General features: G+C 40.4%; 1 protein-coding gene across 11 annotated transcripts in view; it reads left to right on the plus strand.

Annotated features, from left to right (window-relative positions):
* Positions 1-17,026, plus strand: part of KALRN (kalirin RhoGEF kinase) — a gene marked incomplete at both ends in the record, with an annotated part of 640,695 nt that overhangs the window by 369,277 nt on the left and 254,392 nt on the right. For 7 of the 11 annotated variants that reach the window (XM_079705108.1, XM_079705114.1, XM_079705116.1 and 4 more), the window contains 3 exons: positions 6,333-6,452; positions 12,368-12,586; positions 15,643-15,792. In XM_079705108.1, coding sequence (XP_079561234.1) covers positions 6,333-6,452; positions 12,368-12,586; positions 15,643-15,792 — 489 coding nt within the window. The remainder of the gene's footprint in view (positions 1-6,332; positions 6,453-12,367; positions 12,587-15,642; positions 15,793-17,026) is intronic. The other 4 variants (XM_079705118.1, XM_079705119.1, XM_079705109.1 and 1 more) reach the window with 2 other exon arrangements.

Below are 17,026 nucleotides of genomic sequence, written 5' to 3' on the forward strand. Positions count from 1 at the left end.
TCTCCCAAGCAACCCTATCCCCCTGCTTCCTCTAGGGAGAGCCCCACCCAAAACATCCTAAGCAGAGACACATCTTCCTCTTTTAAATGTTTTTTCTTATGTTCAGTGACTGCTAGAGCTTTTAGATTTGTCTATTAATTTAGCACAGGGAACAAAAACATATTTTATTTAATTATTGCTCGGCCCCTTTTATTCAGGGTATTCCTTGCTAATGCCTATGTTTTAATTATATACTATTTATTATAATGTGAAAAATTATCTTCTCTGCTCCCCTTCTTTTCCAAAGAGTACTAAGAGTCCACACATTCTGTGCTAAAGATCCATCTTGAGCACAGGTAACATCACTGAGCCCCAGGCAAAGCCAGATACAGCACTGCCATCCGGGTTGTTTTCTGTTTAATTGCACTGGAGTCACACCTGAATGTCTGGTGAGACTTGTTACTCATGGGGACATGGTAGAAATCCTAGCAGGCCCAGAGCAGTGATGAATATTCAAATTCTGAATCTCTTGGCAGTAATGATAGTACTTTCTTTTCATATGAGAAGTACTTTCTCGTTTGTGATTTCGGTTTAGGAGAACAGGCCCATGAGAGAAAGTGGTGGACGTTTAGCTTACAAATGAGGAAACTGAGATACCATAGGATGAGTGCTCCCAGGGCCTGTTGGCTACTTAGCTGAAACTTGAGCCCAAGCCTCTGAAATACAAGGTCCTACAATTTGCCTCTGCTGGACCCCACTCCCACCCTGGAGTTCCAGGAGAAATAGACAGAAGCTCTCCAGCAGAATGCAGTCTGGGCTTTTCCTGGCCTCCACAGTGCCATGTCTGAGAAGATGGGTAGGCATGGCCTACACCTGGCAGAGGGGGTGGCACCAGCCAGATCAAGCAGCGGGCTCAGCAGGCCATGGGAGTTCTCCTCTACTGTTTGTTCATGTCATCTCAATAAACCAGATAACAGGAAAAATATTCCTAATTGACTTTGAAATTAAATATATAATTTTGCTTTTGTTCCTGGTTTTTTATTTTATTTATTTTTGCTACAGCATTCATAGTAGAGCCAACTTCCTAATTATGTTTTTCTTGGCTGAGATGAAAATGGAAATGAAATGAGTTTTAATCCTCCAAGTATCCATTCTGTACAGGATGGGGAGCTGGGATGATGATAGGTAGTTTGTCGAGTGGGAAAGGAGATTATCTATGTATGGATCATCCAGCCTTGACTAATATCTGTGTACGTGCCTGTTCAGTGTTTCATGAATTGGAGGACAAAAAAGAATTCTTCTGCAGGAGTGAGAACATTCCTTCTCCTTCTCTCCACCACAGCAAGGATGACACACAGGGGGACTGTAGTTCAAAACGGCACTGGATTGCTGGGGTCAGCCTTTAGGAAAAGCGTGAAGGACTGCGGCCCTCGGAGGTGCCGAGGGACCACTGCTCCATTAAGCCACTGTGCCTCATTAGACAAGCTTGTTCTCCTTTAGGGGTCGTCTGGTCCAGTTTCCGACAAGGCATTCGCGTTTGATGGAAGTTGGTGGAGCAGGAAATATTGACTTGAAAGCTGTTGACGCTTGGAAAGAGGGACTTAATTTGGATGTCAGTACTGATCACTTGGGCTAAATTTAGACACTAGCTTGAGAGTTTCTCTTTTGAATATACTGAAAGAAAGAAAGAGAGGGAGAGAGAGAGAAAGAGAGAGAAAGAGAAAGATAAAGAAAAAGAAAGGGAGAGAGAGAGAGAGAGAAAGGAAGGAGGGAGGGAGGGAGGGAAGGAAGGAAGGAAGGAAAAGAAAGAAAGAGAAAGAAAGAGACACCTTCACTGAAGTGCCATTAATGGGGAGAGAAAGGGAGAGGGTCATAATGTGTTGTGATACAGCTGTGTTGTTAGAGCTCAGAGATTAAAGGTGTAGATTTGGCCTTCATAACCTGACGTGCAGTTACACCACACTTATATTGAACTGAAGCTCTGAGGAGAGGTAATGTCGCAGACATTGACTGAAAATTATTTTCAAGTATTTAGAACAAATGAAACTGATTAATGCAACTGACTTGCTTTCTGAGGGATTACATAGGACTTTGTATCTAAGATAAATGTCCCCAACATCTCCAGAGAAATGCTGAATCTTGAAGGGAAACCATTCCCCTGATTCCTATGGTCCAGGGCCATAGACCACCCAGATGCCCCCTTTCTTCTAGAAAAATAGTTCAGATTATTCTCCAGACCCCACAGAATGCTCTGATTGCTTTCCAGGAAAATTGCTACTCTGGTAAGGATAGCCTCACATTTATTAGATAATTCAGGAAGATTTGAAAAACCTATTTAATGGGCATAAAACTAAGTGAATTTCCATGTTTCCTGCAGAGCAATGCATTTAGCAGAAAATAGGCCAAAATGGATTTATAAGATGTTGGAGCTCTAAGCTTTGGGGAAAGAAATTGTACTTATCATTTGTCTACTAAAGACATTGACTTAAATTACCCCTGTGGACCAAATACTGGCCAAAATTTGCATATGATCAAGATGGAAATTTAAATCAAAGGAGAAAATATCCTCTCCTCATATTCCTGTATAGACTACTGTTTCATTCTGTTCACTGTACATAAAAGTTAGAAAGGAGTTGGAGTAGATCCAAAAGAGAGGCAGCCATAGGTACAAGCACTATCCATTTGTTTCAAAACGGAGATAATTAGGAAGACACACAGTCATAGTCTATAAAACCATGAGGGATGAACACATATAATCTCATAAACTGTGAATTTTTAGAACTAAGAAACGCTAGAAATATGACAGGCTCCCAGTTACCACCTGAGGGACTGATGATTTTCCTGTGGCTAGAGTTTCAGAAGTCATCGTGCCTTGTGATAAGTCATCTGCAGTAGCCGGAGTTAGACGCAGTGTCCTTCAGTGCAGCCTCATAGCTTTCCTGTCAGTGTGGCCTAGAGAACACAGCCATAGCCAAGCAGCTTCCCCAGCCTACGTGGCTGCAGTGTCCAGCTTGACCAGCTTAGGTGGTGTCATCATTTTGGACATTCACGTCCAGTTAACCACATCCATGCTTCTCCTAACCCGGGGTTCTCTGAACTTCCTTGGCCTGAGGAACCAACAGATCTCCATCTTCAGTTGCCCCCTCACCCCTGAGGGAGCTGAATTGGTGGCCTAGCTCCCAAGTCCCCAAGCAGCAATACTCTTCCCATCCCTCATTTCTGCAGAGCTAAGTTCCTCTGGTATTCCTATGGTTATAGGGGCAGTCTCTGAATTTTGAAAGAAGTATGGAATATTATGGCTCAAAATGACCTTCAAAGACCATCTAACTTATCAGTAAACTGTTGTCTAAGATGAATGATCAGTATAAAATGTTCATGTTAAGGATTACATTATATGGTTTGCAAAATACTTTTACATTAATTATTTCATCTATACCCTGTGATTTACCATTTTACAGTTAAGAAAACTGAGCCTCAGAGAGATTAAGTGATGTTTCCAAAGTCATGCAGGTCAAGATTAGTAGGACCAACATTTTCCCATGTTTGTTACAAACTTTCTTCTACTACCTTTCTCTCATTTGGATGATCACACAAGAATAACCAATTTTATTTTTTATTTTTATTTTTTTATTTATTTATTTATTTTTTTTATTAGTTTCTGCTTTATAACAAAGTGAATCAGTCATACATACACATCTGTTCCCACATCCCTTACCTAACCAATTTTATGAACCAGAAAGATAAAGGATGACAGTAATAGAAAATTATACCAACAAGAGTTAGCATTGATCAGAGCACAAAGAGTGATGATAATAAAACAGCTAAGGTATTTACATCACATCAGAATATGTCAATAAGCTCTACAAATACTAGAATAAAAGTTAATATTCCTAAACTTTTTCTCTTCTCATTGTGAGAGGTGTAAATGAAGAATCATAGCATTAGCTAGTTTTGCCTCAAAACTAAAAATCGCTAGCACCACCATCATCAGGCTTTGCATTTTACGGTAGGCTACATCAACGCTGATATAGGAAGGGAAGGTACCATTATCCTATCTTTACAGATGAAAAAGCTGAGGCTCAGAGGAGTTAAATGGTTTTACCAGGCAGTAACAAAGCCAGGTATTCTGACTTCAGATTTTATGCTCTTTCTACACATTCCCAGTTTTGCTTCTAGGACTGAGTCCGGGACTTCAACATGGGAGGTTTGATTTTAGGAAGATAAAAATACTTGGTAGTTTAATCATTGGCATCAGTCCCACCCCTGAACCCAAGCCATTGATTGAACTACAGTGCATTTTTATCTTCCTAAAATCAAACCTCCCATGTTGAAGTCCTGGAATGCCTTTATAAACAACATTTGGGAAATAAAAATGAACAAGGATATCAAGGATATGGCATCATTTAATGAAAGCTGTAGAGACTAAAACCTATAATATTTCTAAATGGAAAACCTGGTAAATGGTGACCTCACAACCATAGCTATAACTGATATTTTCAGTTGACTGAAACTAGAGAGGAAAATATTCCAGCAAGACTCAGGAGGCCCAGAGGGAGTCAAATTGTCCCTCAAGCATTGATTTGTCATGCACATTGAGAAAATGTTTCTCTGACACCCTCAAGTGAATCTTGAACCAAGCAAGATGTGATGAATCACTGCAGAAGGACTTACATAATTCAAAAATATAAATTGTGAGCTCCATTTTCCAAAGAGGTGAAGCATTTGGGCATGTAATCCATGTATGCATGTACCCGAACTTGCAGCCAGCTTTTAGATATCATTAGCACCTCTATAGTCAGCCAGCTACAGCACACCAGTGGCATCAGAGATTTCACACATACGCTCTGAGCAGTTATTTCCTGGAACTAATTGCTTTACAGATTGGCATCTCATCCACAATCTGCCAGACTGCCCATGAATTAACATCTCAATCCAAATAGCCCAGCTTCAGTGGGATTTATGTCCCGATGTTATCCATGAACAATATGGTATCAGTCATTTTCTGCCTAAGGAGGACATTTGAGAAATGCCTGTGAGGGTTATGGAATAGGACATCAGACTTAGTATTTTTCTAATTGTTTAACATGAAGAAGTTGAGAGAAGAAAAAAAAATCTGAAACAGATTGTGGTGTCTTCTGCTTTGCCTTGAGGGAACAGATGGATGGTATTTACTGATCTTAAAATTTCAGAAGAATTTTTATTTCCTCTCCAAGCAAACTCTCAGACTCCTTAATAAAGCAAATATTTGGCAATTTTCTGATGACCAAACACAAGGTAGATTTTCAAGGCCTGTTACTTCCAGTTTGATTATTTGCACTTGACTCTATTAGCTGGATTATTGCCACATCTCTATTTTAGCTGGGACTGTCTAGACAGTGTCAGCTATTTCTCCTTCTATTCTAATATTCCCTAGCTGAGTTTTCTTTCCCCCTGTACTAATTAAGGTCACCTAGAAATTTTACTCAGCCTAGCCATTGCCTCTAAATAATTTAAATCAATTATAACATATTCTCCCTTTTTCTAATGATCCAGTGTGTGGATGATTCATGCTATTTTGCTTGTTTTATTTCTCCTCCCTTTGGATTGTTTAACCAATCAAAGCTCAAACCTGTCTACTCTTGGCTATTTTGCAAGATATAGGAGGTTGGACACACTGCTCAGGTGTGACTTGGGTATTTTCCACGGTGACTTGGGTATTTTCACTCTTTCAAAAACGTTACTGCATACCCGTCGTATGAAAGGTACTGTGCTAGGCATTGGGTGAGATTAAAATATGACTCATATATTACTCTAGTCTTCCAGAATTTTACATTGTAAGGGGAGGAGATGAAACATAGGTTGAAATAACTGAATAAGGCAGGCTTTGGTGAGTGCCACAAAGGTGGTACATGCAAACTGATCTGGGTTTCACTAGATGATGAAGAGATTGTTTCTAATAGGAGTGGTTAGGTATAGAAGATTTCAAGCAGTTATTGTTATTTGAATTGGGCCTTAAAAAAATGAAAGGGATACCAACAGATGGCATTTATTTATTTATACCATCCTATGTTCCAGATGGAACTTTGGAAACATACATACAATGCAGTCAGATGAAGTAATGTTTAAATTAAGCGGCTGAGGAGCCTGGGATTGAGGAGTGTTAAGGGTAGGAAAGAAAAGATGAAGTTGGGAATGAGGTTGGTACTTAAAATAAGTACCTTATGGCGCAAGGTACGAAGCAAATTTAAGGAGATTTTAATTATCCAGACTCTTCCTGTCCTGTTTTCAACTGTGGGTAGGAGATAGCAAGCTCTCTGACTGAAGGGCCTGTCACAGAAAGGCCATTCACCTATGCTCTTGTCCCGAATCCCTAGGTCCTGGGATGGATCCGCAATGGGGAGTCGATGCTCAATGCCAGCCTGGTCAATGCCAGCTCTTTGTCGGAAGCAGAGCAGCTGCAGCGGGAACACGAGCAGTTCCAACTGGCCATCGAGGTAACACCCAAATCTGGCTGCACTGTCCTCCCTTCCCCTCTCTGGTCTGCACCTTAGGCAGGATGATTCCTCAAGATGTGGGTGTTCCTTTATGTGGTGAAGCCATTACTCTTTCTAGTGAAATGGGCCAGGTAGCCTCCTTATGACCCAGGAATTGATGGAGAAACAAATGCAGGGCTTCATCACCCCAAGGAAGCCTGGTATTAGAAGACAAATATTCACACTCCAAATGTGGATCTTTCTTACTTATTGGTACCTTTAACTTTCAAGGCCCCTGGTCCACTGAGTTTTTTATACATTATGGACTATACACCACGTGAGAAATGTAAAGCTATAAGGTTAGAAGTCACCTCTAGTTGAAGCTCACAAAGAATTGAGGATAAACAACTGCAGAAGTCATTAGTAAACTAGGATTCCATTTTTAAACATTTGGTTTACATGTAACATTTAGATTCCATTGTCAGATCTGCCTTTTAACGAGTAGTGAGCACGGGAGCAGACTGCACTAGATAGTTTGATTCACTGAAAATAGTTGCTCAGTAATGCTGGTGGAAGTCATATTTAAAGAATAAACTGAAACCAGAAACTCACCAAGACTTGTTTTAAAGGCTATTTTAAAATAAAACTCCACTTATGATAGTCTAATATAAATTTTGTCTTGCTTTAAATAATATCTTTAATTATCCTTTCTACTAGAACATTTCCTTCCCAAAGAGACTTGAACTGATTGTTCTAGAGTGGTGTAGGGAAAAGAGTAGGAAATGGGACATGGGAACTATGTTAAAAATAAAATAAGTTCAGTACCAATGGGAAAAGAGATAAGGAGTGAAAACCTCAAAGACATCCATTACTTGTGGTTCAGTATAAAACTTAACCCACTTCAGAGTGTGTAAGAAATGCAAAGGTGATTATCTTCTACTAAAAAAACACAACAATGATAAAATTTTAACTGTTCATGCCAATAAGTATATCTTTAATACAGTGATCCAACTGTAGCTATTTTTAAGCTAGTATTGATTGATTTCAACCATTTAATTTTCCAAAAGCTATCTTGTATGTGAAAACATAGCATTGATACGAGTGATATATTTCTCTAAGATGTCTGATAACTTCTTAGGAACCCTTGCTCGTACCAGACTCCTGTCTGAGATTTGAGATCTAAAAATAAACTGTGTATTACACACACAGTATGGACAAATTATTTTCTGAGGAAGAACTAACCAGAGGAAAGAAGTTTTATCATCAGCAGTTCTGTTGCATTTTACTGGCATGCCCAAATATTAGAGTGTTGGAATCTATTCATTGTAAAGGAAAAATCAAGATTGGGATTATAATCAAGAATTAGGCACACAGTGGTCAAAACCCCATCGAGAGGCAGCAGTGAAGAGAACGAAGGTTGGGCAGTCACATTCAAGGCTTGGCATGAGCTGTGAGGGATGCTACGCAGGGAGAGGGCAGCCTTTGGCGATACCTCCTCCTTGTTTATCTTGAACGTGGAGGTTTACCTGCCCCATCAGGTAATTAAATTTTCAGCCCCTTAATCAAACGTTGGGCAAGTAAAACCAAGCATTATAAAAAAATTTAAAAAACACAAAAACCAAGCGTTATGACACCCTTGAGTATCTCAATGAGCTAGTAGAAAATAGTGGGTAAATGCATTAGCAATGCTATTGAAATAACCAAATTCCACCTGACTTGCATATGCAGTATGTATGAATTTGTATTAGATGCTGTTGCATCCTTAACAGAATAGAGGCTCACTAAGCATCTATATCTCTTTAATTTCATGGATGCAACTTGATCAAATATTCTTAGAATAGATGTTGAGATATAGACCCCTGTCGAGTTTATGTCTGTGAACTCAAGGCGACATGGCAGAACAGATAGGATTTCTCATAGATCTTGGGAATGGAAGGTAGGCAGGGTCTGCAGCTTGGCTAGAAAAATGACGAGAACAGAGCCAGAATTTCAACATACGTTCCTTCTCCAGGTGGCCTTGTGCTTCTCTCTAAATGTGTCAGTTTAGACCAGGTTCTGCATTGGGGGAACGTACGCCAGGGGATTTAAGCAATTTGATAGGAGATCTAACTAGTCTGGTTTGATTTAACCCATTTTGATACTGTTACTGGAGGCCTTTACAGTGATCACTGACAGGGAACATAATTTGTCTTCTTGGACCCTAAGAAAGAACCCTGGGCTCCAGAAGGGAAAATAAAATGGCTATAGGTAAGATGATCATATAAGTTATTGTTAGAACTGAGACACTTTTAAGAGTGAAGGAGGGAATTATTAATAACTAAGCCAGGAAAATCAGCATGTACTAGAACTCTCATGGGCAAACCAAGATGTTTGCTCACCCTAGGTTTGGTGGCCTCATCAGTCTGAAGGTTTTGGTCTCCTTAAAGAAGGTCAGAATGTTTACCTGAGGTAGCCTTGGTTACAGAAAAACTTCCCCAGAGCCATTCAGAGTGCAGAGCAGTACACAGCTCTCCAGAAGCATAGCTCTATCAACAAACCCAGATTATTGTCTGTTAGTATCCAAATGTTGTGGCTGATGTGTCTTCAAGAACTGTGAACATCATAGAGACACACTTGATTTTAAAATCCATTTTTATTTGAAATCCTCTTATGCATTTTAAGCATAAGCATTATGACAGAAACAGTAGTTAAAACTGGATAATAAATTCAGTTGCTTTGGTTCGGTTTTCTTCCATGTCCTCCTACTAAATATGAACATCCTTGATAATCCATGTCTCAAAGATACAGCACTCAATAGGATTAGATAATAGTAGAAATAAATGCAAAATAATGACTCAAGCTTTAGCAAAGCAGAGATTATGTCATATGCATAAGAGTTCATCATTTAGGTAATTAAAGGGAAGAAGGGGCTCCCAGGACTATTAGATAATAATGAGTTTCAGAATAAGGAAGAGGATTTGTTACACAGCATAAATTATAGGAAAATGAAAGTTACTCCTCTATCTCCTCCATTCTCAGAGAAAATATATAATAACAAATTTATGATGACAATTATATGCTGGTTTCATATATTGAGAAGAGGCCAAATAATTATCAGAATCACTAATGTTCACTTGGTGAACTCTTCCTCTGAATGAGAAACTGTAGATAGATGCCGTTCTAATGGCTAGAGATGAAATGATATGGTGTGATATGGTGGAAAGGACATAGATTTGGGAATAGGGCAAACCTGAATCTGGTTTCATCACTTCCTTAGATGTACATTTTTGGGCAAGTCCCTTAACCAGCCTGAGTCTCAGTTTCTTAATCTGTAAAGTGGGAATAATAATATCCACCTTGGAGTAATGTTATGAGAACTAAGGAAAAAATGCATAAGTACAGTTCCTAGCACAGAATATATACCTGGTTAAATGACAGCTATTAAAGGGATATTTTTAAAACAGTCATTGCCTTGAGAGTTTCACTGTATTAAGTAAGGAAAATCAGCCAAGCGTTAGATGAGTGATATAGGTATTCAGAAGAGGGTAGTTTTTAGTAAGTCTCAGGCTGTCCAAAAAGGCCTCTTTGAAGGAGGTTGGATCTGAACTGAGTCTCCAAGGGAGACTGGATCATAGATGAGGAGAGTCTAAGATGTGTTCCTTAAAGGCAGGGAGAATGAAGATGGCAAAGGCAAGTTTGTTTTCAAATGGTCTTTGTAAAAAGTAGTAGTACATGATAATGAAGTACTTGGGACCACAGTGTGAGGGGCTTTTAATAACATCCTCTAAAGTTTGGACTTGACTTCATAGCAGTGGATGAACCATTGCAGGCATTTGAATTGAGAGATGGAAGTGATGTTTAGAGCATAAAATTAGGGTTTTAGCACTGGAAAGGATGTTAGAATTCTCTTAATTGAAGCACTTCCTGTTAGAGAGAATCTGTCAGAAATGTAAGGGACGGGTTCGATGGGTTAGAAATGGAAGGCAGGAAAAGACTAGTTAGGTGACCACCACAGAGGCCTAGGTATGAAGTGGTGAGAGCTGGACTGGGTTTCAGGCTGAGGAGCAGCAGGCAAGGATGATGACAAGACTGTGATCCTAGATGGCAGTGAGGAGGGCACTGTCCACAGGATGATGGACTGCCTGGGAAGACTGTTTCAGAGGGAGGAGGAGTTTAGGTTTAGGTGTGGAACTTGAGCAGACATCTGGGAGGAAGGTGGAGGCTCTGATTGGGCAGTAAAGCCATTCTCATTCCTTGGCAAGGGTTCCTCTTCTCTCTGGGAAGATATTTCACTTCTACTGAGAATGCATCTTTGTAAGTGACTAACATGGGTTGGGCAGCTAGATCATCCGAATCAGTGCTACTGACCTAGGTGAGAGGTGTGACAGGCATCTCACCCTCACATCCAAAGACAATTAAAGATGAGGCTCAGATATCAGGCAAGAAATACAGATTGGAGAGCCATTTACAAAGAGGAAATGATAGAAGCCAAGGGAAAGGATGAGAACTTTACAGACGTGAACCAAAACCAAGAATGGACCTTGGGGTACCTCTACATTTAGGAGGCTGGAAAAGAAAATGGTACCAATAAGTAAAACAGAGAAGGAAGCCAAGGATTTTTAGTGGATCATTTCTACTCGTTAGTTTATTTTTCTAGCTTCATCCAGCAATTAGGAACCCAGATGCTAATGTGGTCATCAGGACTGAAGGCCGACTCAGTGGCAAAGCGAGGGAATAAAGGAGTCTAGGCTGCTGGAGGAGGTCGTGCTAACATAGCTAACACTGAGGACAGATTCAGGCGGCAGGGGAGGGCAACCAGGAGGTGGTTGATAGACTCTCTAGACAGGCTGCCATCTGGAATGAAGGTGAAGGGGGAGGCTGAGGTGAGAAGAGGGGGAGGTTGTACTCACACACAGGAACGCTGATGGATTCACTCTGGGGAACTGTCCCAACACTGCAGTCCAAGAAGGGCAGAAATCATTCTGGAGTGAGGTGCTGGGCTTCTAGCTGCTCTTTTCCACTGCCAGCTAAGCTCTACTTTGAAAGTGCAAAGGCCAAATTAGTACTGTGCCATTGGGTTGAAACGATTCCAGCAGCTGAAGTTGGGATAATATTAGCTCTTTGAAGTCATATGGCTCATCCACATCAGTCCTTTATTTTAATACATTGTAATCCCATTTGGCTGTCTCCCTGCCACCCAGTTCTCCAACCTGTTCTCCCCAGCCCCTACAGTTAAAGTGAACTCAGAGAATGACACTTACCCTGAATAAGAAACAAACCTTCTACAATATAGATTATCCTAAAGGCAAACATAAATAAGGTAGTAACGTGGGATGCTGTGTTAAGCTGAATTATCTACTGTGCTGTTCTTTTCCCTTGGTAACTAAGAGATGGTGTGAGATGCTACTCTTCTACTTTATTAACCTGCCAAGTGTCTTCCTTCTACTGGAACCTTTTTAAAACTGATCATTCATGTTTAAAATGATTGCATTGTTGGTTGAGATTTGTGTTACATGGGGATATTTTTTATGGGCTATGTTTATCTGATCTGCAGAATGGGACTACAGCAGTAACCTCCTTTGAAAATCCATGATGAATAATTTTATGATTCGATTTGAAAAGGAAATTTAACTAATGTATGAATAGGTCAGGAAGCAGATTTATACACAACTGCGTTTCTCTAGCACAGGAACTGAAATGTCTTTAAAATGCAGAGTGATGCAAGTAAAGAGAAAGGAGTGGGGGGTAGGAGTTAGGGACCTGAACAATTAGTTAATGAAAATGTTTGATATTCTTTTTAAAAATATGCTTAAGAAACAATGATGACAACATGTCTGAATCAGTCATTTAAAGCTCTTTAACTTTTCTGCATCTTTCCACTCACGCCTCGCTCCACCCCCTCCCATACCACGCCTGGGTCGTTCCCACGGACCTCTCTCTCCTCCCCTTGTGCCCAGTCCCTCTTTCATGCCACTTCCTTGCAGAAGACACACCAGAGTGCCCTGCAGGTACAGCAGAAAGCTGAGGCACTGCTCCAGGCTGGCCACTACGACGCGGACGCCATCCGGGAATGTGCTGAGAAGGTGGCCCTCCACTGGCAGCAGCTTATGCTGAAGATGGAAGACCGGTTGAAACTGGTCAATGCCTCAGTGGCCTTTTACAAAACTTCTGAGCAGGTGAGGGAAAGGGCTGTGGAATGTGTGGGGCTGAGACTGACGGAGGACTGTTTTCTGCCTCACACTGCAAACCTGCAGCATCTACCTCAGCAAGAAGCCACTCCTCTCAGTACTAGCCTTTGAGAGTAGAAGAATGATTTGTGGAAACACCATGGTTTGCTTCCTTATAATCCTTTCCATTACAGGAGTAGACTATGTGATTTGTTTCTTACAAATTTCTCAACCTCACAGGATTTCGGTGTTGAAGTAGAAACTGAGTAGGTGTAGGCTGAGTGCCAAGTTTGAGTGGTGTACCAGTTAGCTCTTGCCACAATAATGCTGTGTAACAGATCACCCCTCAACCCAGTGGTATAAAACCATAAGCACATATTTTTTGCTTAAGTATCCGGTGTTCAGCTGATCTTGGCTGAGCTTGGTAGAACTAGGCTCCAAGCTGCAGGTTGGGTCTGGATCTGTTCCTATATTTCTCCTCCTTCTTGACCAGCAGCTACCTGAGGCATATTTATGGTGAAAAGCAGGAGTGCAAGAACCCAAAATTTACTGTGCAAGTGCATTTCAAGTCTGCTTGTGTCACATGCTCTAACATCCTTTTGACCAAAACAAGTCACATGGCCAAGCCAACATCAACGAAGCATGGCAGTATATGCCTCCTGTGAAGCTTGGGAGAGGAGAGTGACAATTTGCTGAGCACAGTCTAATTTACCACAATCAGGCACTATGCACTGCTTGAAAAACATACAACTCTTTCATTCATGGGATTCCCAGTCTAATAAGGAAACACAGCTTTCTGTCATTGGAGAACTGTGAGCCTAACTAGTAGGATGGTGCAGCTGGGGGAGAAAAGGTAGGAGATACCTACAGCAGGGCCATAAAAATACAAACCCATTACTAGTACATCTGTACAGCAATATGTGCAAGGGCTAAGAGGAGTTTTAAATGATTTGGGTGCTGTTAGGGGACTCTTTTCATGAAACAGAGGTTTAAGACAGGAGTAATTCTGTTCAGTATAAAATAATTTCCTCATTCAAATCACTCCCTGGTAGAAATAGAGAAACATTCTGCTCTGGGTGACTTACAGGGACCATGGGAAAGTCTATCTCAGAGCAAACGTAACATGCCTGTCAGAGGGCCCTGCAGCCAGTATTCATCTTCAAACCTTCTCTCAGTCCTCCTTTCAGTGTTTCAGAGAGATGATGCCTTTGATGGCCTCCGAAGTGGGAGCAGCAAACTAACGAGATAAAGAGCTTCTCCAGTTGATCTGTAAATTCAGCACATCCCAATCACACCCCAGAAAGTCGATAGGCTGATTCTAAGATTTACATGGAAATGCAAAGAGACTAAAATACCCAAAACAGTCTTGAAAAGGAAGAACAAAGTTGAAGGAGTTACACTACCTGATTTTAAGACTTACCCTAAAGCTGCAGTGGTCAAGACAGAATGGCATTGGTGTAAGAATAGACACAGTTGAACAGAGTAGAGGTTCCAGAAGTAGACCCACATATATACAGTCAGTTGATTTTTGAGAAAGCAATTCAGTAAGTAAAGTCTTTTTAACAAATGGTGCTAGACAACTGAATATCCATATTTAAAAAATGAAGCTTAACCCCTGTCTAATATCATATACAGATTTTAATTTGAGATGGTTCAAGATGCTGAAGGGGACAAAGCACTAGATTGAGTCAGGAAATTTGACCCTGAACTGACCTTACCAAAGGTCACTTTATCTCTCTAGATTTCTGTTTCTTCACCTATTAAATTAAAGGACTTGTGCTGGATAATCTTTCCATTTCCTGTAGCTCCCAAATTGATTGGTTTTAAGTCCAATACTGTCATGGGACAGGTGTCAAGTACTCGTTTTCTTAAAGTTTTTGTGTGTGTATAATCTGGTTTCTCTCAAGACGTGAGCCTCCTGCATGTTTTCAGGCCTTGCAAAAAGAGAGGTGTGTGGTGCTAAAGAAACCAGCTGGAGTTCAGGGATAGGCCTCCTCACGACATGGGAAGCATGTTGGCTATGGGGGTGTTCTGCCTGGGACATCTTTCAGCTTATTTTTCAGCTCAGTTCATAACTCAGAAAGCATCTTATCCAATGCCACATGCTTCACCAAAAGAGATGCCTTTCTCAGACAGAGGAGGCCAAGGGTAGTTAGAGCTGTTCTCCCCTGCTGCCACAGACTATTGAAGGAAAGTATAGGAATGAGTTTCTATTTTCTGCATCCTTCCTTAAGCCCTGACACTAGGCTGCCCTGGGTCTCCTACTGATGCACTCAACCTAACTTTCCCTGTAAGCCCCATTTGAAATGCTTTTGGTCTTTTGAGTTCATCTATAAGGTCACTTAGAGCATGGCCTCTCAGCATTTTTAGAACTGAAAAACCATCTTAACTATCTTTTATGTCAACCCAAATTTGTTATCCCTCTGAAGGAAATGTGCATTTTATAATAGCAGGCCTGGAGATGTCATTGCCTTATAGTAGTACCTTGAAACAATTTTGCTGGAATATTTTTCCCCAGGGAGGGAAAAGGTAACATTCATTTATGGCCCATAAGTCACACAACATAGGCAACTTCCTCCTTTACCTCTACTTGAGGCTACTTCCTGTAGGGCAAGGACAGATAGTTGGGCAGCCCAGTTATCTTCTTCAAACCTCTTTCTCCTGTTCTGCCTAATTCATAGACGTATCATAAGGTTATAGCAATATAATATATAAAAACACTTTGAAACCCCCCAAATTACTAGTCTCTCTTCCTTTCTTGCTCTGCATACTATCCCTAGGTGATGTCATCAACCCCCATAGCTTCAGCCTTCAACCATCAACTGTCAGAAGATAATTCGAAAATCCATATCTCAGCAGTCATCTGTCTCCCAAGCTCCAGATGCTGGATTCTCACTGCCTCCTGGACTTTTCTTAGATGTCTCAGGGGCACTGTGCACCTAAGTCTACAAATTAGATTTTGAATGAAAAATATCACTTCTGTAGGGGTCTCTTAGCTAAAGGTCCTCATAAAATAGGACCTTTAAATGATTAATTTACTAAGTTTTTCCTCCATGATTCATTAGGTCTGTAGTGTCCTGGAGAGCTTAGAGCAAGAATACCGGAGAGACGAGGACTGGTGTGGTGGACGAGATAAATTGGGGCCAGCAGCAGAGATCGACCACGTCATTCCACTCATCAGTAAACATTTGGAACAAAAGGAGGCCTTTCTTAAGGTCAGAGCACATTGTCATCCAAGGTCTGGGACTTTAGCCTTGTTTTTGATCTGCTGTCTCACTCTCCCCATGGCCTCCGCCTTCGCCTCCTCCTTTCTGTCTCTGTTTCTCTGTCTCTCTCTCACTGCTTTGTGTGGGCTTCCCATACCCCTCTATTTTCTAGCTTCTTATCTAAAGGGGGCATTTGTAGAGGGGATACTGGCTGGTTAATTCGAAAAGTTGAAAGGTTACACTTCAAACATTCTTTATTTCTCTCGGTACTTTTTTGTGTAATTAGGCAATTAGGATGCTTCATTTCTACTGGTGCCATGTACAAATATCCTGATATCCCATTGATGTTAACTGAGAAAAGTACCTACTTTCATTTATCTATAAAAATATTTTAATTGAAATATATAAGCCTAGATAGAAAACTATTAAAATACATCTTTTATAAATGGATGATGCAAAATTTAGGGCAAGAGTTAAAGAAATACATTTAGACATCTTATTTATTTATCAGTCTAACGATTACCAATTACCAACGAATGTAACACTGTTTATTGTGCTGTATGGAGAGATACCTTATTTTGTTTGTTTTGTTTTTAAAAGAGCCTTAGCTTCCCAGAGAGGAAGCACAGTCCTGCTCTGGTGTGGGAAGTTCTCCTAAGCCTCTTTCCTCCTGCCTTTGATCTTCTCTCTGACAGAGCCTTCAGTGTTAAAACTTATCTAAAGGCTCCATTTTCTCTCAGATTCCCTGCTTTCATGTTCTGCTTCCTTTCAGGTTTCTGAAAGCACAAAAGAGAATTTTTATACCCTGACATGTTGCCACTGATTTTCTACAATTCTGTAATTAACTGCCTTTCTTTTATTAGGGATTTTCTCTACTTGACCACCTCTTTAAGTTTTATTTTTATTCTTTTTAAAAGATGACCTCTCCCTGCCCTTCTCCCATCTATCTGGTATCTGTACCCGCATTTGATCAGAACTCTTAGTAATCAGCTCTTACTAATAAGATTAAATAGAAATTCTTCCATACAGGGCTTAAGATGATTTTAAAAGTCTTCCCTATGACAAAACAAAGTTTAAAACAAAACAATTTTTGTAGGGCATGTCAGATATTTTAAATAGATGTATAAAGGTATGTCTTCATAAAATTAAATGTTTCTTTTGAAGAAGGAAAAAAGAAAATGTTCTGATGTTTTCCATATGTGCCTAAAACCATAGTTGAAAAACTCCTTATTGTTGTGGGAAT

This window comes from Hyperoodon ampullatus (assembly GCF_949752795.1).
Source record: "Hyperoodon ampullatus genome assembly, chromosome: 5".
NCBI classification, from domain to species: domain Eukaryota; kingdom Metazoa; phylum Chordata; class Mammalia; order Artiodactyla; family Ziphiidae; genus Hyperoodon; species Hyperoodon ampullatus.